Here is a 23,515-nt window from a genome sequence, read left to right as displayed (position 1 = left end):
TATTTATACTCCTCGTATATTAAGGGTATATTCTAATTTCTTCGCTACCTAATATTAAGGGTAATATCGGTATAGGAAGTAGGTGTAGTATTAATAACTAAAGAGTATAACTAATCTAGTATAAGGTATTAGCTAGTACTCTAATTAACCTTATAGTAATTATTGTCTCGATTAACTCCTAAGCTACACATTTATTACAAACCGATAATATCTATTAGTTCTCTATACCTAAAGACCTATCTTACTTAAGACGTTATAATAAACCTCGTACTAACGCTTTAAGTAGACGATATCTTCTTCGACCTACCTACTCCTTAATTTACGAGCTATTCGGATTACGAGAATATTACTAATCTACGGCAATGCTATTACCTATAGCGAGTAAGTAGGTATTCTACTTTAATCTTAGCGAAGGTATTATAAGGACTATTAAAAAGATCTATAAAATAACGCGTATTAAGAGGGTTATAGGAGTAAAGAAAAACGTTACTATTAGAAGCTAATTACCGACCTTACTTAATCTAATAAAGATAAGGTCTAAGAACAAAACACCTTCGACATCCCTACCACTTGGCTAGGCAACGCATAGAAGCCAGGCGGGGAGATTTAGTGACTCCTTCGCGGAAAACAGCACCTTAGGGGTGCGTTATCTGCACCAACTGCGCCACTACAGACACCAAATGCCAGTTCGCCTACAGATGGTAACAAAACATTGCCACAGCGCCGCGCGTCAATTCTGGTACGGCATCAAGGACTCGATTTCATGTCAATGTCACACTACAGCATCAGCGACACAAATCACTATCGTCACAAAGCCTCTCGTCCTTGCCACGCTGGAGCACCAGCAACACCACTTTAGACACCATCTTCATCCGTTGGCGTAAGTTCCACAGCATTATTCTTGTTGAGTTTGTGGGACGATTTAGGAATGATTTTGGGGCTCCCTCGGGGAGGCAAACATGGCAAACGTTCGACATTCCAATGTGGCAGTTCTGAACCAAACGTATGAATGAATGTCTGGTATACATCCACCGGAGCAAGGACAGGCAGGACTCGATCGAGTGATGTCCCACGTTGAACAGTGAGCTGAAGAACTCGACTTCTGCATCCAGCGGACTGTTTGCATTCCAGTGCTTGCCCAGGTAGCCATTCACACTGGGGAACCAAGACTGAGCTGCCCAGCATGAGTGGAATGACTGCGAATGATGGACGCATTTAGGCAGCTGAGATGAAATTACTGGGACCATTTGTGCATGCGTCGAAGCCTGCATGCACTGCGACCATGGCAAAATGTGCTCTCGGGGCTGCTCGTGGCCATTTTCATGCTGCGAATGCTGGCTATGGTCGATATCGCGTGTGCCTTGGAAGGTCGTGACCTCGTGAAAGGTCAATGGGCGGGTAGTGTGCGAGACCTGTGGCTTGATGCTCGGTTGTCACGAAATACGTGACAATTGTCGCTCCTCGAGGATTCCAGCACGGCAAAAAATATAAGAATGTCAAGCAAGAAGCCTCTTCTTTCAGCAATGGCTAGAATCGCTCTTGCGGTGGGAGGCTGTTACGGATATAGGGAAGGATGACAACGTGCATAACAGAGGCAGCAGCCATATCGTCAAATGAAAGCTCGGCTAAGAGGCCCCATTTCATGACCTCTACCGTAATGTGAATGCATCTAGGCAGAAGTTCAGCACTTGGGATGGGACGCCTAGACAAGCTGGATTGGATAATCTGCCCCAACTACAGCGAGGAAGTATCAGCCACGCCGGACCCATGAATGATTCCTGCTAAGCAGAGTCGAGAGTTTTTGAACTCCTGGCCTAGATTCTATAGAACAGTGGTGATGTCTAGAAAAGAGAAGTGAGGTTCCGCGCCTCGAGTCTGGATCAGCACTGAGAGGACGTGTGGTGGCGCTTTCGATGTACAGCTCCACTGGAAGTGCCGGGTATTGACAGTTGTGAGGTCTCATCTGAGTGGAGAGTGCAGTCAGTTCTAGAAATACAATTCGCACGGATGTCTAGCCCAGAGAAAATGGCAAAGCTCTCCTTCACATATAACACGGTCTCAAGCTTACAAAATTGCGGCACGGCTTAGAACTTGGGTGTCACGATACTGCTGATAATCGAACGCCAAAAACTCGAACAACCAGCCGCGAAATGGGATGGTACCCTACTGTCTAATACTGATAGTATTGTCTTTTGACTCAACCTGTTTTGGCGTGCTTCAATCAAGCATAGCAAAGCTCAGAGCTTCAGGTTCCGCGATCTGAGTGACAACCAAACGGCAGTTGTTACCAATATCGTAACAACTATGACCAGCCTTCCCGATAAGAATAGCCCTCTCATTGACATTCTGCTGTATGCAAGCAGTCTGACAACTCTATTCATCATTCACTGTGCCTTTCATATGCGAGAAGGTGTACTAAGTTTGGATGCCACCGAAGCTCGATTGTCACGACCTACCTTCACCGCAAACCGTCGGTTGTCACTGAAATCGTAACAACCGAGCACTCAGCTAACACCCGTTGCAGTTCAAAGCGGGGACACTTCTCTCACTTCTCTACAAAACTGTCTTCCCTCTCCCTCTTCCACTACGCTATGTGGGATTCACAACATTACGACATCACGATCCACTCAGCGCGTAGACTACAGCCAACGAAGCGCACACAGTCAGTGGCGCGACGACATCAAACAGCGTGACGCCTCGCGACATTGCAGACACAAGAAGCCCGGTGCACCTTACATTCGTGCATCAATGAGCTATTGAGAAGAGGCAGCATAGCAGAAGATGACATTCAGACTCTTTTGTGCAAGAGACGAGGGCATTCACGGCTACCTCAAAAGAAAGCGCCATCTTCTACGAGCGCGCCAGGCATCCCAAAAATCCCAGAACAGTCTACGTATGCCATCCATTCCAGCTTCTCGAGGTAATTGTCGAGCCGACGGCAGCAGTCCAAACCCGAGTGATGTGATTGTAGAGAGGAATGTGACGTGAATCGGATACGAACCAGACAACGAGAAGCGCGCAGAAAATTCCGCATTGGAGCATTCAGGGTGCTTCTCTCCCACCTGGCCGACTGAAGCAGAAAATTCCGCATAGGAGCATTCAGGTTGCTTCTCCCCCACCTGGCCGACTAAAGCAGTTCAAATCCAAGGGATGTGGTTGCGAGGAGGAATGGCACGCCAAGAGAACGGTAAACATAGAACGAGAAGGGCGCAGATGATTCAGCATGAAAGCGTTCAGCTTGCTCCCGAAGCAGTGATGGACATGGTCTCGGGCCGTCTACGCCCAAGCATGGGGTTCTGATCCCGAGGGAATCACTACTACAAAGAACTTATGATGATTGGCAAGACCCAGGGAAGGAGATTGGCCGTATTGGCATAGTCAGAGATGTCTTGTTCCTGCCCGTTTCATCATCAATGTTCATGAAATTCCACTCACTTGGCTCCACGAGTAGTACCATTTTTCTCTCAATGGACATCCGACATGCATCGAAGCGTGATCTTGCGTTCACCCGGCTGATAACAAACCGTCATGCAAGCCCAAGGTCTTCATGAACGTCGACACATAAAAAAGCAGGCACGCGAGACGAGAAACAACTCACGATAGCGACTCCCCACGACATGTATTAGAATGCACAAACCTACATCTTCCAAGTAGACCATCCACAAACAAAACTCTGGGCCCCAAGAGAGGACGTCCTGCACAGCCAAGTTTTTGCTTCCCTTGTGAAATGATGATCATTTCATCAATTTCCTGATTCCAGTCACCATGCCAATAGCTGACGCAGATCATGGGGCTGTGAAGCACGCCTACGTAGAATGGTAAGACTTGGAGGACTGCCATTGAGTAGCAGGCGACAAAACACCAGAAGCCATAGAGTGCGTCACGCATACCAACCATCCCACCTCCTTCATGAAACAGCAATCCTTTCATCAATTCCGATTCCCTACTCACAACCACTACCCCACTCCCCATCGCCAATCTCTCAAAGAAAAAAGAAAGGTACCACGACAGACCCCAGGCACCACGACACCAAAAGCTACAGCTCTTAAGTTTTTGAACATGTCAGCAGCTGCCCTTTTCCGCCTGACCTCTCTCCCATATGCTGGAGGTCTCGAAACCGGAAACCTCATCCTGCGCAGCACCCTCCACCCACCCCAAACAACATCCAAAGACAACGAGGAAAGAGGGAACGTACGGGTTTCTGACAATCCACATACTAAGATTCCAGTCGACGTGGCGAGCTGAGAGAGACACATGATGCAGCGCGCCCAAGATCATACAATACCGAGTAATTCCAACAACTGTGCAGTAGAGACATATACCATAACATGCGCGAACGTGTGTGATCTCATGCTTCAAGGCAAATTGCCATTGTCACGCCATGAGGTGCCACTCAGCACCGAAAGATGTCCCATGGCCTTCATCTCGCGAGCCTGGCGTTGTCCTCCACCCCAATTGCCACGCAAATTGTCATGCCTCACGAGGTGCCACTCTTCACCCAAAGCTCTATCTCAGCCTGCTTTCTCTCAGCTTTGTCTCGCAGCGCCTGCACTCTGCCCAACTCGTCCTGTAGCCCGGCATTGTAGCAAGCGAGATCGTCTCGGAGGTAGGCCAGGGCTTTTTGATGGTTGGATCGAGGTGGCGCACCGCTTACCAAGTCCACCTGTGCAGTGGTGTCGCTCACGAGCCCCATGATGAGTTCTCGGTGGCTGTTGTCATGATTCATCGTTTTCAGGATGTCTTGTGCGTCGCGGAGCTTCTTCTCTGCGTCGTCCTTCTGCTCCCTATCTTTTGCGACATCCCTGTCTCGGACGGCGTGGAACCACTGGACGGCGGTATGACGAATCTCCGTAGTGGTAGCGATGTATGTAGAAAGGTGCTCCGCATGTTTGGTGTAGGCATCCACATGGGCGGCAATCTCGGTATTCCAGCGAAGCATGTGCGACTGTAGGCTGAATTCAATCTGGGTCAGAATCGGAGACGTGGCTGATGGTTCGGATATCGGACTGTCGAGTGCGACGTTGGGATTGACAGGCGGTAATGTCTTCAGCAGCCGTTCCACATTCCTACTGCGTGCTTCTTGGCAAGGCTCGGAAGGGCTTGTTTCATGCAAGGAGTTGGCGAGTCGCGCGGCACTCCCCATTGCATCAGCACACACGGATGCTGCCAGGACACGCGACGATCCTTCATCTGGGTTGATGGTCTTGGTGAGTTGCAAGAGGGCTGCCGTCGCAAGTACGTACGGCCAGGTGTCGTGCGAGTATACGTCGACGCGTACTTCATTCGTCATAACGTGCACTTCGTTGGTCGTGCTCTCGATGTCGAGATTGATGGATTGCAGGACTTGTTCAAGGGCACGTTGCGTATAGCTCTCGGCATCTTCTCTTTCCATCGCAAGCTCGTGTGAGCACACGGATAGATAATGCGACCCGTCGCTCCCTGTACGACATGTGGTCAAGAACCAGCCAGATGTCCCCGACGCAATCCCACTCGACACAATGAAGACATGTGCGTCGCCATCTCTGGTGCCGCGAAGCACAGCTGCAGCCGGTGGGCTTGGCTGGGCGACAGTCGAAGCATGGGCTGGCGGCAGGCACGCGTCGGCGGCGGCAGCAGTTGAGAAGAGGTTGAATGCGGCTTGAATCGTCGCAGCGATGCTTTCGGAACTCGTGCCATCGCTCATCGTGTCATCGGCGAGGGAGCCAGTGCGGGCGCGTTTGCGGGGGTTGGCAGTCTCCTTTGCCGACGATTGGGAGACCGAGCGTCTGGTTGCCGGTCGAGAAGGTTTCACTAATGCCAGTTGTTGATTGTGATTGTACATGCCGCAAGTCTGTAGATGTGAATCGAAGTCAGGAAGTGGCAGTGGCAGCGGAGATGACGATGCTGTGAAGTCAGAGCGTGGGGAGGGATGACTGCTGAAGGTGTTGCCTGGCTTGGCGGCACCTGCTCCTGCACGGTAAAAGAGGAAGCTACCGCGATCACCATTGAAAGTTTCGTATGCATCGTGGTCCGGATGTCTGGAGTCAATGCGGTGCTCATCGTCGTCGTCATCGCTGCTGTCGTATCCACAGTGGTCCATAGGTTGCGCAAACATCGGACCTCGGGGCTGTTCGATGGCGGGAGAGCAGTCGGCGGCGCGAGACGCTGGCCGTAATGGAGATTGCATCCCGCCGTTATGCAGAAAATCGGCTTGAAATATGTTCTCGAACTGGCCTGACGAGATGGCGTTGCCGGCAGTTTCCTGCATGGAGTCGTGCTGAATCGTGCAGTCCAAACCCATCACGCGCCGACAACCATGACTACAACCTTCTCTTCGTCGGTTCTCTTGTCCACCATCTGACGAATCCTTTGATGCCCCAGTGTCATTCTCATCTGCAGGAGGTGTCCCATCATCGGCATGGACCGCATGAGATGCATCCTCGCCGTTCTCGCCTGAGGGAGGCAGTCCGATCCCGTCCTCATCCGCAGGAGATGCTCCTTCATCGTTCCCATCGATAGAAGATGCTGCCCCATCCTCTTCTCCCTCCAGTGTAGATTCAGCACACTCTCCATGGCTTCCTCCATCTGCTGAATCTTTCGATGGCCCAGCATCACTCTCATCTGTATGTGCATCCTCGTCATTCACATGCGGAGATGCTTGCTCGTTGTTCCCACCCGCAGAAGATGCTTGCTCGTTGTTCTGATCCGCGGGAGATGCTGCCGCATCCTTCTCTCCCTCCATTGAAGGTTTAGCACGCTTTCTTGGAGCAACCTGTATCTCATCACCACTGTCGCCAGTGAGCGGCCTGGCAGAAACAGCCGTCTTGTTCGCGGCTCTTTTCTTCTTGTTCCCAGCCCTTCTTCGCAGGGTTGCGCAATGGGAGCAGTCCTGATCCTTGCATATTTTCGGAAGCGCATACTCCTCCGCATCCCATGGGATCCAAGATTTCGTTCGCGACACTCTGAACCCTTTCTTAAGGACAAGACGCTCGTTTTGCCCTTCCCGTAGCGCGCTCAACGCTTCGGAAAGCGTGACTTGGTGTTGCGATATTGTATTCAAGGCCTCAATGAACTTGGCGCTCTGCATCCCATCTCGTCCAAAAAGTGCGAAGGCTGTACAGGCACGAAGATTCTACCTTCCCTTGCGAGTACAACTCTTCATGAACTTTGCAGCATATTCGGGGATGATCGTGTACACGAGGTGATCCAGTGTGTCGAGGTGCTGAGAATCGATAACTGAATCGAGCTGTGAAGTGACGGGCGCATCAACATCGTCGGCATAGGAGTGCCAGGCCGCGCTGTATTCGTCCAGGACAGAAGGCCCGTCGAGGCTGGCTACAATCTGGCCGGCAGCATCGTGACAGCTTGCAAGTTTTTGTGCCGCATCCATGAAGCGAACATTGCTGGGGGTGGTTTTGAGTCGTGCCATCCGATTGTGAAGCGGCGGGAGAGGAGGAGAGTCGAAGCGCGGTGGGGAGACGTCGGCGGTTGGTGTGTGCGCGCGAAGGGTCGCGTTGCGAGAGTGACTGACGCAACCTGAGTTACCGAGATTGCCGGTTGTCACGGAACTCGTAACATTCAAGACCTAACGGAAGCTGCAACGAATACCGGAAAGCACTGACCGAGAACACCCTCACGAAACTCACGAAGCAACGTCGGGTACAATTGCAGATCAGCAGTACGGCAGCTAGAAATGCAGCCTTGCGCTGATATCTACTCTTCACGACTTCACGACCTTCGCAGATACGTCTACATTCTCCATGCGCTAAGGTCATCTTTACTTCGACTGCACATGTGGGAATCCAGTTCTTCGCGGCTGCGATCGGCGGATTTGCTTTTCTTGGGGGCTGAAATCGGTTTCTCCCGCCTCGCAGTGACATGGCTTGAGCTCACCGTATCACATCGCCCGCAGCAATGCCTCCATCCACGACCAAGACCGAGACCGATATCAACCATAGCATCACGAAGCGTAGAAAAGATGAAGCGGCCACCTTCAGGCTGTGGACAGAACCCGCGCCCTCCCAGTACACCCTTGCAGCGAAGACGGCGAGATGCAGATGCCTCCGAAAGCACCCAGGGCGCAGTGAGGATCCCAAACTGAAGCAAAGCGCCATTCCGAGCGACAGCGTCGAAGCTGCGGGAATTGGGAGCTCTACTGCGACCGCGACCAAGGGCAAGAGAAAAGAAAAGTTGGTAGAGGCAAAGGGCGCGGAAGCGGACAGGTAGGAGCGTAGCACGGCGGAGGCGGTAGCAAAAGCATAGAAGGGCAAGATCTCACATGAATGCGAAGAGCATATGTTTGCGCAGATCGTCTATGGTTCTAGAGCTCCCAAGAACGTATAGGATGCGGAGTGTGTTGGGTGAACATGTTTTGGATGGACAAGGACTTCCGTCGGGCAGCAAAAGGCACAAAAGGAAGAAGAAGACGGGTAGCAGAGCGAAGGCGGCAGGAAAAGGCGCAGATCGGAAGACAAGACCTCTGAACAAGAGGATACAGAGAGGTTGGAGCAGTACCGCGCAGCGGAGCCATGCAGTCAACCGGAGTTGAGCTCCTATGCACGGAGCGGCAAGCCTTGTTCTCGAGTAATGAACTGAATCAGCCGAATGCACTTTCGGACGCCTTCGAGCGCTGACCTGATCATGATTCGCGATTCTCTGTGTTTCTAGCAGCCAGCCAGTCTCACACATCCACTCGTAGAAAATGAGCAAAATTCGTGTTTCTCCTTGGATTGCTAGGCCCAAAACTTCGCCAAGAGCAATGTTTCTGCAAGGCTTGTAAAATCTTAGAATGAATCGGCCGCGATACCAGCGACTCGCTTTACGCAGTGCCATTTCACGAAGTGGTGGGTGAATGGCAGCCAAGGTAGGCTGTTTACAGGCGCCTCTTTGACTGAACTCTGCGGGGAACAGTCCGGAATCACTCCACATTCTGTGCTTTCTCTGGAGTCAAAAAGGTGTGTACTGAATTTTCTATGCAAGGGAAAGTTGAAGGATTCTTTTGTGACAACCAAGCCTCAAGCTTCCTCCGCGCTGGCTTCCAGCCGTCGGGGGTTCAAGCGCCAAGCCACGCCTCGAATCCCGAGGCCAGAGGTTGAACGATCAAACAACACGGCATTTGTACACGGCGAACATGGTTGCCTCTCAATGGATAACCGCGAAGCACAACTTGTAATTCAGCCATCCGCGCCCAGTCATTTTCATTCTGTGACAATCAAGCGCCAAGTCCAAATCCCGAGCCTGGCCAATGCGCAGCACCTCGCGTCGCACTCCGATGACCGCTGCGAATGTTTGCCCGCAATACCTCCAACAACACGGCAATGTCTCATCTACCGCTTCCTAGAGCGAAGACATTTCACGCCTCTAGAATCGCACGACCGCATGACTCGCAAGATCCTACGACAGTACGACAGCACGAAGCACGAAGCACGAAGCACGAAGCACGAAGCACGAAGCACGAAGCACGAAGCACGAAGCACGAAGCACGAAGCACGATCGCGTAAGCACGACCGCACGAGCACGCCCGCAGGATGCAGCGTATCACTGTGGTCAAGCAATATGCGAGGTTTTGAAGGGAAGAGTTGCGAACTTGTCCGGTGCACGTTCATCTCCGAAAGCCCCTCGTTTATGTTCCAATTCGATTTCAAGACAGCGAGCTTCGCTTCGACTTCGCAAGCTCGCATCTTGCTTTGCTCTGCATCTGAGGACCGAGATAGAACAAAGAACGAAAGGAGGTGGGTTCATATCAGCGCGAGTTGGTCGGACGTTACTTGCTACGGAATTGGTTCTTCCTACGTGCATGATTGGCCAAGTCTCTATTCGTTATTGGGTAGGTATCGCATTCTCCTCCTTCATTCTCGGCTTCTATTCCGGATTGACGAGGATGTCGGCCTTCAAGCCACCCTCTTCCATTGGCGCCAAACCACGGTGAGCTGCTCGTCAATCTCGACAATTTCTAGCTTCCGCCGTGAGCTCGATTACCCATTCTGCCCACATTCGCCGTTAACTTCTTCAAACTCATCCGTCCAGCAGCAGTGGACTTTCGAGCTGCTAACAGCTCCGTAGGGGGGAAAGCAACTCGGGTCGTGCTGGAGTGCTAGCGGAGAGAACGAAGTTCCCCATAGTTTCTGGCAATGAATCAAGCATAACCGAACCACACGGCGGCCCAGCACCAATGTTAGACTGGAATTGTTCATGCTTGCCGAGCACTTCGACGAGGAATTCTCAGCAACAGATGCCCGAGAGTAAGTAGGCCTCGGTAAAGAAAGGCGAAAGGAGACGCAACCGCTAGCAGGACTTCCACTACCCACCCAAGTCGTCGTATAGGTAACGCTCGTGAAAGCCGATCAACCAAATCATCGCCCCGAGATGAGCGCCATACGATCAGAAAACCTGACTCAGCTGACGTCTAGTGATTGCTATCTTTATGACTGCAAAACGTCGTCGTACTAACTGCTGCAGACACCTCCGGCAAACTCAAGCGAGATATACATACATGGACACCGATGCTCACTCAGCGAACTCCTCAGTCGCCTTGCAACATCGGTTGGGCAAATCACGCACATGCAGGCAGCAGCCGATCTAGCACTTCTGCTCAACTGTGGAGCCAACAGCCGTTTTAGCACTTCTGCTCAACTGTGCGGGCAGAGTCCAATTCCACATTAACTGTGCAGGCGACAGCCGATGCAGCACTCTTGGGCAACTGTGCAGGCTACAGCCAACTCAGCACACCTTTGGTCAACTGTGCAGGCAACAGCCGATTCAGCACTCCTGGCTCACTGTGCCAACAGTGTGGTGTCCTGTGACCAGCGCCACGCCGACCGCACCAGGGATCGAGTTGCTGGGCTCCGACAAGAGGCAGGCGATGCAAAGCAAAGGGCCGCGGACGGCTGCGTCGCCCAGATCACTGTCTTCTTTCATGAATTCGAGGCGCTCAGCACCAATGCGGCTGTTCATGTGGGAGCCAAGGACAATGTCGCTTCGTCTACGCCGACCGTCCGCCTGCAAATGCAAGTGACCCCCAGACGATAAGTGCTGCGAAGGAGCTTGGGGAAAAGAGGCTTGCAGCCGGAGACGCGCCATCTCCGACGAAGACACCTGGGCTGGCGCAACGGCCGCGCCTGACAAGTGGCGACTGCCACCATCGTCAGCACGAGCATAGAAACCACCATGCAGTTCATCACCATCATTGCATATGCGGTGAAGGCGGAGTGAGTGGAGACCACGAGGTGCATAATGTCGAGGGACAATGCCACACCTACACCTGTAAGATGAGCGTGAGTTGTCCAGACGTGCGGTCGATCAGGAATCAGGAATGCAGCTGCAGTTGCTGCAGTGATGTTCTTGGAAGCTGTGATTGATGCCCCGGAAGAACAAAGTCGATGCCCGACCACAGATGACCAAGTTCGTTCGCTCCACCAATGAGACGGAGGATTGGTGAGAGATGGGCACATCGTTCGAAGTCGATGATCCGCAAGTGGTGCTACCTATGGCGCGGCCAGAGGCAAATGGCGTCTGCCTCCTCACGATGCGTGTCTAGCACTGGGTTTTAGTGACCTCCAGGTTACGGTTATACCTCAGCTCGATCCAGCGAACTCTGACGTGATGGAGTACGAGACCTTTGATCCAACTGGATCCCATTTCTCTCGCAAGCATATCCCACCCGCCCTTCGGAGGTCGATGAAACGGTACACACTACACCGCAACCCCGGGGGCAAGAAACCTTTCCCTGCAACTACCTCTGCTCATATCCTCTGCGCAAACCACCATAGCGGTGCCACGACTATCTAGCGACTTGTAGGGCAAGCGACAAGGACGTCTCCCAGGGCGAGATTTCCACAACGCAATGCTGGTTACGACCTGGTGAGACGCCATTGACGGTGTCACGTTATAGAGCTCTTGACAAGCAGGAAATGCGTCTGTACTAGGAGCCGAGTCCGAGGGTGAAATCTCGGACGCAATATGTTGTCGCGCACGGCATGATATGCAAAGGAGATCGAATGGCATGACGAATCTCTCATCGCGTACCTTCAGCATCGTGCAGAACTACCGATACTGAACAAAGTTTGCTGACCCTTTCTCCGTCGCTCTATCTTCACTTTAACTCAGCCCAAATGCGGGCCTTCTTGTCTTTGCTGCTCCAGAGAACAACTTCCGTGTGTCATCGAGACTTACCAGCTGTGGTACAACTGCAAGGCCTTCAACTTCCTTGTTTACCAACCGAACATGGAGATGAGCACACGGCGTTGGACATACGTTCACTCCCAACGAGGTGCCGGGCGAGTGGAATTTTCTTGCAGAACGCACGGAGCATTTATAAGCTTCAAAAGGCACCTTCGACAGAGCGGCATGCCCTGATTCTGCGACGAGGCGCCCGAAGATGCGAGATTCGAATCCGCCTACGGAAGCAGGGATCACTTATATGCTACAGCGTACAGGCTCGTCGGATTTGGAGCGCCCCTGAGCAGCTTGTGCGTCTTTTGCATGCCTTCATGCTCGATCGCCACATCGGAAGAGACGACTCCGTTCACAGACGCAGGGAACATTCATACACTTCAGAGCGCCGCCTCAGCAGATCCCACTCGAAACCAAGAGCGGCACCAAGCACCTTATACGCGTTTGGTACGCCCAAATTCTTGATGGAGATGCCGGGCGAGGTGAATTCGCTCACAAAAGCAGGAACAATTCATATACTCCCTTATACAGTCTCATGTGATCCCTCCTGCTTGGAAGCCGAGATCTCGTTCATGTTCTTGAGTGCAGCCCCATCAGATCCCATTTGAAAGCAGAGATCCCATCCATGCTCTTGAATGCCGCCTTGTTGGGTACTATTCAGGTCCAGAGTGGCGGTGAGCAGCCTGTGCGATGGCTTTGGCGGCGGTCGAATGTTTCACCGGATCCATGCGGGAACCGGGGAGGCCTCACTGATTGCTACCTCTGCATTATCTCTCCTTTTGAACCACGGGACGTATCACTGTCCTCCGGAACGTGCGGCGGTACTTGCGGCGACGACAAATGATCAAGAGTGTCTTTCGTCTGCCGGCGTGCGACAGAACAGTTCCGATGCGAACATTCACGCGACAGCACCAAACTAGGACACTCAACGCTCTGTCTTCTACGTCTCGGTGACAACCAAGCGTCAAGCCCTAACACCCTGATACCCAACTTCGCGGCAAAGCTCCTCGGTTATCACGACTTCGGGGACAATTATGCGCCAAGGTCTCGAAACATCTTCGTCGCGAAGTTTCGGCTGTTACGAGTGGAAAGTAAGAAGTTGTGATATGCCGACTAGGCACTCTACACGTCGAAAATGAAGCAGCCTAGATGTTCCCTCCTCCGTGGTTTGGTTGTCACGATTTTGATGACAACTGAGCGCCAAGCGTCCCTGCAAAGTTCGTAGGTTTCACAATCTTTCAAAGTTCGTCTGCTGTTGCAATCCCAGCGACCACCAAGCGCCATAGAGCAAGTGGCGACCAGCGAATCTGTAGGGGGAACGTTCAAAACTGGTCTCTACTGCAACACTTCGAGTCTATCTTCGTCTCGATATCGGGCATTGCAAAGTCACCTTTTTCTGCAGGTTTCCGTAGAAGGCAAGCAAGCCGCTACTAGGGCGGCTAGCGGAGGGTACCGCGAACGACATGCCGCAGACAACGAGTGACATGCTAGCAGTTCACAGCGATAAAGGGTTCGATAAGTCTTTACAGCCGATAAAGAAGATAGGGTGATCTAATTGCTATACAATCCTCCGGCCCTTATCGCGACATTCGATACAGATTCTAGAATAAGAGAGGCCCTAGACACGCTAATACTAAAGGGATTCGAGGCTTTAGGAATAGAATGTCCTTAAGCCTAACTCCCTTAAACTTAAGCTAAAGAGAAAAGCAAGCGAAGCAAGCGAAGCAAGCGAAGCATATATAAGATTTATATATACTTAGGGCATCTCTATAGTTATACTATCGCTCTGCGGCTTAGAGAGGTATTAGGAAGGGATCGGTAAAGAAAGTCAATATAATAGCCGTAGTATAGGCTAATTCGTGCTTAGCTACGGTAATATATCGTAGCTTATAAAGACAAATTTCTCGCGGAAGAAGGAAAATACTATTATAGTATTATCTACGGCCTATAGTATCCTCCGCTCTTCGTATCTCGGTAAGATATTCTAATTCGCACTTATTACGATAATATAAGTATCGACTTTATCTTAGCTAAGGAATCCGGTAGTCTAAATTACTTTAATAACAAAAATTATAGTATTACGATAGAGATCCTAGTTATAGTAATAAGTATATACTCTACGGTAGTATAGCTACTTAATCTCTTAGTTTACTTATCCTTATACCCGCTTCTCGGTATCTAACCCTACTAATATATATATTACGACTATATAGAGATACTTTATATACCGGGGGAAGAGAGGAATTAAATATAATATAATAGCAAGTAGAGTATACGTTAGAGGATTTTTAATAGCTATATTCGCGTCTTATAAAGCTTGTCTTACGTACGCCCTAAAATCTTCTTCTTAATAGAACTATTAATAATAAGTCTTAGAATACGTACCTCGTTATCCGGATTGTTTAAGTCCTAGTACTACCTTTAGGAGTTTAAGTACCTTATTAGTTCCGGGAATATCTAGGCCTCCTAGGATGGCTAGATAGACTTCCTCCGTTAGTTCTTTAAGTAGATAGGCACTTACTATATCTATTTAGAATATAGTAAGTCCTTTGCTAGCGGCGATAGCTAGGAGAAGGCGTAGGCTTTCGAGATATATTACCGGAGGGAACGTCTTAAAGTAATCGATTCCGTAGCGTTACGTAAAGCCCTTTCCTACTAATCTCGCCTTAAAATTATTTATTTGTCCGTTCGGTAGTATTTTTACTTTAAAACCCTATTTCGGAGTAATAACGTTTATTTGCCCTTTTCCGTCCTTTAGCTTAGAATAGTCGATAATCTCGTAGGTATTATTAGCCGTTAAGGACTCGATATATTTTTTAATAGCGTCTTTCTATTATCGGGAGTAAGGGCCTTTAATAGCTTCCGTATAGGTCTCGGGTATAGGTATTTCGAAAGCCTTTCGATAGTCGACTTTTATAGCTACTAGCCCTATCTAGTCCCTAAGTCTCTTCGGTACCTTAGGGATCCTCGTAGACCTTCTTAGTCCTCCTTTGTTTATATTCGAAGCCGTAGGAGTAGTAGATAGTTCTTAAGCTATTCTTTCGTCGTCGTTATTTATACTATCTTCTTTATCTTATAGTTCTAAAGTATTAGCTTCGGCTTTAGAATCTCTCTCTATTTCCTTAGATTCTCCTTTATCTAGGAGATTAATAACGTTATCGTCGGTGTCCGTAATAGGCCGTAGGGTAGGTAGCTCTTTTCCGGATAGTAGGCTACTCTCCTTAGTCGATTCGTCGAATTTAACGCTAATATAGATCCTAATAGCGTTCGTTTTAGGATTCTAGATCCTATACTATTTCGTAGACTTCGTATATTCGACGAATATTCCTAGAAATACCGGCTTTTCTAGCTTAGCTTTCCTTTTCTTTTTAGGAATAAACGGATAGGCTAGGTAGCCGAATACCTATAAGTATTCTCCGCTAGGCTTTCTTCCGGTATAGAGCCTCTCGGGAGTTATTTCTCTTCCTTTAATAGGTAGCCTATTATATAAATAGGTAACTATATAGGCTACTTTGCCCTAAAATCGGTTAGGTAATCCGGATCCTTCTAAAGCCGCCCGTACCTTAGTTATAATAGTACGGTTTTGTCTCTCTACTATCCCGTTCTATTCTAGAGTATAGGGCGTCGTTATTTCGATTCGTAGTCCCGGGTAGGCCTTAAGAGCTTTTATAAGCTCCGAAGCGTTATCGATTCTTACGGCCTTTAGTTTCCTCCTAGTTTTAAGTTCGCCCTTATTTTTCTAAGCCTTAAAGGCTTTATATACGTCGCTTCTATAGCGAGTAAAACGGATATCTAGCTATCCCGAAGTGTCGTCTACAATCGTTAGTATATACCTATTTCTCCTTAAGGTACTATACTTATATAGACCCTAGAAATCGATATATACCCTATCTAGGTAATAATCCGCCTTTTTGGGCTCTTTTAGACTTTATCGTCTATTAGACTCTATAGTAAGATAAGTCTCGTAAGACTTATTTAACGTTAAAAGCTCCGGGACTCCTAGTAGTACTTTATATACGTTACGTTGTTTTTCGTCCCCTAGATATCCTAGGCGTCGATACTAAAGTAGCGTAGTATCTTTACTCGTAGTAGTAGCTACCTTCGAAGTCGCGATAGATCCGGATTCCTTTAAAATATAGGATCTTCTAATATATACGCCTTTAGCTAGTTCTTCGTTTCCTCTTTAAAGTATAGCCCCTTCTTTAGTAAATAGAGTCGTAATACCTCGTTCCGAGAGTTAGCTTATCGAAAGTAGGTTATACCCGATCTCGGGTACGTATATAACGTCCGGAATTGTAGTCGGAATTCCCTTAAACTAAACGAGAATTATACTAGATCCCGCGACCTTTATCGTTTTATAGTTTTTACTATTTACTAGAGTAACCTTTCCGGTTTCTTCCTTATAGTCCGTAAAGTAATTCCTATCGGTAGATATATATCTAGTATATCCGAAGACTAGGATCTAATCCCCTTTATTAGAGAGTCGAGTCGTAGAATCGATAGCCGTCTAAGCCGCGATCTTTAATTCCTCCTTATTATTCTCTTAGACTTTTCCGTTCTTTTAGTCCTATTTATACTTCCTATAGTCCCGTTTAAAGTACCCGACTTTTTAGTAATAGTAATACGTCTTTCCTTTAGCTTTATTAGGTATATTAGGCGTATTACCCTTCTTTCCGTTACTAGCCTTATCTTTTGCCGCTTCCTTAGTATATCGGGCTACTACTTTATCGCTTTTAGAAGTAGTAATAGTATATTTAACGTCCCGTAGTTGTTAAACTAGTTCCTCGTAGGAAAGAGTAGATAAACCGGCCGCCCTTAAGGCGAATATACTAGACGAATACTCTTCTCCTAAGGACGAAATAAGGACTACCCGCTTAGAGGCCTCCGAAGGGACTTCGTTTTTATCCGCGGCCTTAATATCGGTTTAGATTTATATAAGAGCTAAAGTCGTAGTATCGATATCCTTAAGAGCCTTAAAGGAGTTAAAATAAGAGAGTAGCGTCGATATCTATTCCTTTATAATTTATCGATGCCTCGCTTACTTCCTTTATTTTTTAAATTACCTCCTTAGTCGTACGTTGTCCTAGGAGGTATATACGCTTTTACCCGGCCGTAGACTTAATAAACGTAACTGCTTATACGTCTTCTTCTTTAGCTTCTCCTAGCTTTGCTAGATCTCGGCTTATAGATTCCGATATACCGTCCCTATATTTCTAAAAGCCCTATCTAGATAAATAGTCTTAAATTAAATCGATCTAGATAGGATAGTTCTCGGTAGTAAGTTACGGAATTCCCTTTACTATACCGATAGTCGTCTCGGTAGTAGATATCTTTATCGTTAGATTTCTCGTCTTATACTAGTTATATCGTTAAGATTTTAAAATCGTTTAATTTGTATTATTAGGTTCTTTTCGCCTAAAGACCGGCGTCTATAGCAGAGTAATAACCGTTATTTTATTATTTATCGAAGTTAGTCGCTTTTTTGATTTATAGAGTATTGTCGGATAAGGTTTAAGCTTACGTAAGTGGACTGCCCAATCGGATAATTCCTCGAACTTTCTCGTTTCCTTACTTACGTTCCGGGCTTATAAAGATTATAGATAAGCGGTAAACCGATAGAATTGTTTACTATTCGAATAAAGGACGTACTAGCTACTTATATACCCTACCGCTAAGAATTACAAGCTATTACTAAGCCGTAAGTAGATAATCTTTTAGCTTCCTTCTCCTTCTCTTACTTATAAATCTAACTAGCCTCGTATATTCTCGAGTATTCTAATAAAAGATATATGTTTTCGGGAACGCGTTCCTACGAGATCTTAAGTTCTAGAGACCTATCTAGGTAGCTATTATAGTAGATACGGTATATCTAACTCCTAGGCTCGGATATATCTACGAGTTATATATCTACTAAGGAGTTAGAGCAAGGCAGTTCCAATAAGTACTACCTAGCCTAGCGGCGAAATCGCCGTATAAACGTATAGCGTAAGCTCCTTAGCTAACCTCGCTTACGCTTCTTTAACTAACTACAAATCGAACCTATTACTATAGTTATTACTAGAGTCCGGTATGCGATCTATATATCCGTTAATTTAGCCGAGATATACCTCTATAGATAGCCGCTACGGTTACTACGAGAGTGCGCTAGGCAATCTATATATCTATTAAAACGGCTAGGATATAGCTCTAGTACCTTCTAAAGAGGCATAGCGCTACTATAATTATATATAAGATTGTTAGATTAATACTAATCTACTTTAGTAGGAAAGTTACAGCTAAGAATACTAGACTAGATATAACGATAGTAGAACTAGAGGAATGTGCCTATCTTAAGACGACTAGTTAATTTATTAGAGAAAGGAGCGGCGGTAAGTAGGTAATAAAGTTTAAGAGATAGCGAGAGCAAGTTAGCGCTACGTCTTAGTAGTAGTATAACTATTTCCGTATCTATATAGAATATAATAGAGAGTATTAGGTAGAAGTAGAACGGTTCGATATCGTTAACCTAGATATAATCTCCTCTCTTATAGATACCTATAGCGACTATAGAGCTTAAAGCCGTTAAGCCGTCTAATAACGAGTTACTAAATTACGACCTATTACCGAGCTAAAGCCCTTCTATAGTATACGAAGGCTAAAACTAATACCGCTATAACAGGCGCTATACTCGCTACTTTTACTATAATAGTTAATAAACTCGCTTATAGATTCTACGATAATAATATTAAGAAGTAGGAGCTTACAATCGGTATACTAAAAACCTAGAAGGCTATATTAGAGCGGATAGAGAAGTATAAGGAATTAATTAAGGCTAGAAGAGTATTAGAAATTAATTAATGTTTATAAGCGAATCGCTAATTAATAGTAGTAATAGTAGAAAATAGTGGTATAATAGCTATATTTCCGAGATTTACGAGTTTAGCTTAAACTAGGACGCTATTCCGAGAGCTCTTTAAAACAGACAAGAAGTTTATTTCTAAATAGTATACGTAGATTAACAAGGAAATAGAGACGGACTATAACGAGGTAGATAGGTATCGTAGAAGCTATACTGTAAAATCCTATAACTTTCTAGTAGATCCTATATTATAAACGCTACCTAGAGGTATTATAACTATACTTCCTAGACTACCCGCCTAAGTATTAAGAAGAATATAGCTTATAATATAGCGCCGAATTTTTTTACCGCTACTTTAATAGTAATACCCGAACGCTCTAAACCTAGTTATAACTAGAACTACGAGAACGGAGAAACTTTCCGAGATAGTATATCGTTATAAAGGTTACGGCTAGGCGCTTAGTTATCGCTAGAGTCGTAATAATTAACGAAATTTAGGAGAAATTGTATCGTACTAGGTATTTTATATTAAGGATTAGGTATTACTAAGATTGTAATAAGCGACGGACTTTATAGAAAGGTAGTATACTAGGTACTTAGTTATTACGAAATCTATAATAGCTAATAACCTCTATAGGAAGGTATATCGTACTAAGTATTACGCCTTTAAGACTTAGTTATTACGAGATCGGGATAATAGGCGAGCTTTATAGGAAGGTATACTATAATAAGTAATAGCCTAACGCTCGGTTATTACTAAAATCGTAATAACCGAGGGGTAACTAAGTTATAATACCCGAACTTGATTAGATAGTAGGAGTTCTAACTTTAGAATATTAGTAATAATATTTCTAACGATACTACTAATATAATCTAAAATTTTATACTAAAACGGATCTAGTATAAAATAGTATCGTATCCGAGGTTACGACGTATCGAGGAATAGTATTCGAATAGAAGTTAATTACTAAGTACTTACTAGTTAGCGCCTATAATTATAATTATAGTTAATAATAAGTAAGTAATAAGTAATTATAATTACGTAATTATATAATTAGTATCTATAGTAATACTTAGGGTTAAGAAGGAGGTAGATTTATAGGCGGTCGTTACTATCGATAGCGCCTAAGACTAAGTATAAGTCTAGTAATAGTCCACCTTCTTCTATCTCTTCTAGTACGGCTAATTCTAATAGTACCTTAGTAATACCTATTCTTATCTAATTCTTCGAGTACTCGTTTATACGAATATAGTTACTACTTATACGTATACGGTCCTATCTAGTAGTATAGCGGCTTATACTAAAAGTCCTCTCGGACTTAGCGGATATAGTAAATACTAATAATATAGTAATAACTAGTTGCTATAACGCTAGATCGTAGCTCTTCCGCTATTAAATCTACTAGTTAATAGGACTTATTATAACTAGCTTCTCGAGGCTAACTAGTAGGAGTGCTATTAGACTAGTATAAATAAAGGCTTCGAAGAGGTCCTAATTAGCAGCAACCAGGTTAGTTTAGTACTTAATTTGCTAGCGCTAAAGGTCCGACAGTCCTTTAAGCAAGCGCTATAGCGTAGATAGTAGTTAACGGCTACGTCTTAAGCGTGTCTTATAGTCCTTCTAAAGCGCTATAGACTATAATAAGGTAGTGTCTATATCTATCGTAGAGCGGCCTCTAAGCTAGGTAACTCGTCGTCTTAGATATAGTAAGACTATAGTAACGTAGAGAGGACTCTTCTAGTTAAGGTCGTAGTACTTATCGAATACTACTCTAGCTACATTAATATACCTAATAAGGACCTTACGGTAGGTATTGTTACTAGCTAAGCGTATAAAGTAGCTTCTTAGGTATTCTATAGACTCTTAATAAATATCGAGTATAATTATATAGCCTTAGAGCTAGGAAGCACCCTCCTTAAATAGACTAAGAAACTTCCGTATATAGGGAAGGACCTTCTAGTCGTCGTCGGCTAAGCTAAACTCGTATAGGTACGGCATTCTATCGAAGAAGATCTTTAAGATTAGCCTAGTTTAAATAGCCTCTTCTATTATTAGAAGCTATCTATTCTAGCGTATTTTACCGGGGATCTTTAGTCCTAAATATAGTAGTTATAGCTAGGCCTTCTAGACCTCTTAGAAGATATTGTTATTATCGCTCTTATATAGAAACCAAGCGAGTACTAATAACCGTTATAGTAGACCTTATTTAATAAAGGACTTAATATCTCTATCGAGCTACTTCGAGATTAAAACGCTATCGCTATAGTTACTAGGTACTCAGTTAAAGTCCTTACTCTTAGTAGCCTCTACGTCCTTAGCAAATATAAAGGCTATAGTTATATAGTTAAGAATATAGCTAATAGAGCGGAGGCGGCGGTTCTTCTACGAGTAGCCTTACGAGTCTATAAAGCGCTTAATAGCGATACTTAGTATATTGTTATTAGAGCCGCTATTAGTCGTTATCTATCTAGATTTTTTAGCTATCTCGAAGGTTAAAAAGCAAGGTAGGATACTCTTAGTAAGGAAGTTACTAGTACAAGAGCTTAGTAGAATTTATAGCAAGTCTAGTAGTATTAAGACTAGGCGGCCCTATACGTTAATATACTAGCAATAAACGGCTTAGAAGAACTTAAAGCTATACTAAGACATCTACGTATTACTATAAAAGTAAATATAACAAAGCGCTACTAATAGTACTCCTTTAACCCCTTCTTAATAGCTCTCGAAGCTATACAGAACACGAGGAAATAGTAAAGTATAGCTCTTAAGAAGAACCTCTTCTATATATAGATTAACCGTTATTATAACTTATAAGGTCCCTAAATCCCTTCGTAACTAGCGTAGTATAAGTAATACTATTAGCTATAATAAAGCGAGCGAGGGTGTATCTAAACCCGTCCCTACCCGCGGCGACTTTAAGTATATTTATAGTCTAATCCGACTTAATAGAGCGTTGCTTTTTCTATAGCGCTAAGATATTAATCTTCGTCTACTTCGAATAGGTATCTTTAAGCTTCCGTTTCTTAATACCGACGAATATAAAGTGCTTCTTAGCTAGGTACTAGGGCGTATTACTAGAACTAGACGCGTACCGATTAGGATCGTTATCGTTATAGTATATATAGTAGAATACCTTCTACCTACCTCTATCGACCTTCAAAGGCTCTCTATCTTTTAGTACCCTCGTATACGCCTATAACGCTAGATAAGAGATCTAGCTAATTCTTACCTTTTCTACGTTTCTTTAACTCGGTAACCGTAGGCGTAGGTATCGGCTATACTGTATTCGAGGAGTACGAGGTAGATAGCCGTATAGAATTAGAAGATTAAAGTAATAAGGTATCCTCGTCTAGTATTAGAGACAGTGCTTTATTAGCTTCGGAGGATAGAAGATCGCCTAGATCGCTCGAATCTTTATAGAATAGTATATAATCTAGCGGCTCGTTTTCTAATATCGATACTTAGGTATTTACGTAATTTTCTAGTACTTTCTAAGTTAGTTTATACTTCTTATATAGGTTATCTCGTATATTGAAGATATTATTATCTTAAACTAAACTATAAATATCGAGATTTAAGTTTCCTAGCGTACGGCTAAGTTATCTAAACCTTCCCGTCTATACTTAGCGAAGCTTATCTATTAGGCCTAGCTAGACCCTAAAGGGCTAATATAACGTAATAGATAGGTGCGATAGTAAGCTCTAATAGTAATATCTACGACTAATTATACTTATTTAATAATAATAACCTTACTACCGCCGTTAGTATCGTTACTATCGATTAGATAGTAGAGAACCCTATCGATTCTATCCTTAAATAACGTCTACTATATTAGATACTACGATTTTAGCCTAAGAAAGCACCCTTCTAAATAAAGGTATAGTTTTCTACTAAACTTAAAGTAGCGACGAGAACCTAGCGCTATATACCTTCCTTTATATTCTATACCCTTACTAACTCGTTAAATACTATTAGATATACGCTCCTAGTATTCCCCGGCCCTTTAAACGATCTCTAATATATACCGAAGGCTCTTTATCGTCTTCCTTATAACCCTCCGGTATAGTAACTATAAGTCCTCTTATTCCGCCTTTCCGATATACTACTCGAAGTCTATCTAATATCTATACTACTTATCTAACAAAGGATAGTATACCGGCTTATTAGAAGTATAGCTAAGTAGGAGTAATATAATAGTCGGTTTAGTTAAGAGTTAGATAAGTCGCTAGTATATCCCTTAGTAATAACTATAGGTAATAGTTTTATAGTACTAAGAAGGCTTTAGTTAACTAGTTAGAAGTCTATACTAGCGGTTGTAAGAGGTCTTCCTCTTACGAAGACATAGACTTAGTAACCTATCTAAATTAGCCAACTCGTATACTAATATTCTACTTACTTACCTCTTAATAGAAGTGCCCTATTTTAGATATATTATTATCTATAGAAATAGGAGGAAAGAGTACAAATTTAATACCTTCTATAGGTATAATATATACCCTAGTATTGCCTTAAAATAAAGGACTAAT

The 23,515-nt window shown here is 45.3% G+C and overlaps 4 protein-coding genes across 4 annotated transcripts; 2 read left to right on the top strand and 2 right to left on the bottom strand.

The window, feature by feature from the left end:
- Positions 1–563: 563 nt before the first annotated feature.
- On the bottom strand, positions 564–1,769 carry MYCFIDRAFT_179683 (uncharacterized protein; the record flags this gene model as incomplete). Its single annotated transcript, XM_007933718.1, has 8 exons — positions 564–616; positions 657–692; positions 720–736; positions 777–801; positions 833–1,418; positions 1,450–1,527; positions 1,579–1,647; positions 1,689–1,769. The coding sequence occupies 8 exons, from the start codon at positions 1,767–1,769 to the stop codon at positions 564–566; spliced, it is 945 nt and encodes a 314-aa protein (XP_007931909.1).
- Positions 1,770–1,837: 68 nt separating this feature from the next.
- MYCFIDRAFT_179682 (uncharacterized protein) lies at positions 1,838–3,551 on the top strand (the record flags this gene model as incomplete). The annotated part of the gene is made up of 11 exons (XM_007933717.1): positions 1,838–1,854; positions 1,885–1,974; positions 2,016–2,055; positions 2,089–2,187; positions 2,227–2,489; positions 2,525–2,689; positions 2,719–2,725; positions 2,754–2,920; positions 2,958–2,984; positions 3,016–3,187; positions 3,231–3,551. The coding sequence occupies 11 exons, from the start codon at positions 1,838–1,840 to the stop codon at positions 3,549–3,551; spliced, it is 1,368 nt and encodes a 455-aa protein (XP_007931908.1).
- Positions 3,552–3,594: 43 nt separating this feature from the next.
- Positions 3,595–7,741, bottom strand: MYCFIDRAFT_179681 (uncharacterized protein; the record flags this gene model as incomplete). Its single annotated transcript, XM_007933716.1, has 10 exons — positions 3,595–3,923; positions 3,955–3,981; positions 4,007–4,241; positions 4,281–4,353; positions 4,379–4,444; positions 4,482–7,092; positions 7,135–7,515; positions 7,544–7,564; positions 7,602–7,666; positions 7,704–7,741. The coding sequence occupies 10 exons, from the start codon at positions 7,739–7,741 to the stop codon at positions 3,595–3,597; spliced, it is 3,846 nt and encodes a 1,281-aa protein (XP_007931907.1).
- Positions 7,742–7,771: 30 nt separating this feature from the next.
- On the top strand, positions 7,772–13,641 carry MYCFIDRAFT_179680 (uncharacterized protein; the record flags this gene model as incomplete). The annotated part of the gene is made up of 31 exons (XM_007933715.1): positions 7,772–7,835; positions 7,868–8,201; positions 8,251–8,512; positions 8,544–8,554; positions 8,580–8,636; positions 8,658–8,693; positions 8,734–8,754; positions 8,789–8,826; positions 8,858–9,760; positions 9,789–9,903; positions 9,936–10,010; positions 10,042–10,224; positions 10,268–10,387; positions 10,458–10,591; positions 10,624–10,756; positions 10,786–10,884; positions 10,914–10,958; positions 10,991–11,328; positions 11,355–11,412; positions 11,454–11,663; positions 11,695–11,749; positions 11,790–11,855; positions 11,904–11,939; positions 11,968–12,039; positions 12,085–12,258; positions 12,297–12,732; positions 12,762–12,963; positions 13,000–13,234; positions 13,268–13,313; positions 13,349–13,552; positions 13,631–13,641. The coding sequence occupies 31 exons, from the start codon at positions 7,772–7,774 to the stop codon at positions 13,639–13,641; spliced, it is 4,773 nt and encodes a 1,590-aa protein (XP_007931906.1).
- Positions 13,642–23,515: the final 9,874 nt, after the last annotated feature.

The sequence above is a fragment of the Pseudocercospora fijiensis genome, assembly GCF_000340215.1.
Source record: "Pseudocercospora fijiensis CIRAD86 unplaced genomic scaffold MYCFIscaffold_11, whole genome shotgun sequence".
Taxonomy (NCBI): Eukaryota; Fungi; Ascomycota; class Dothideomycetes; order Mycosphaerellales; family Mycosphaerellaceae; genus Pseudocercospora; species Pseudocercospora fijiensis.
The sequence above is the reverse complement of the archived record's forward strand: the minus strand, read 5'-3'. Positions and strand labels throughout refer to the sequence as shown.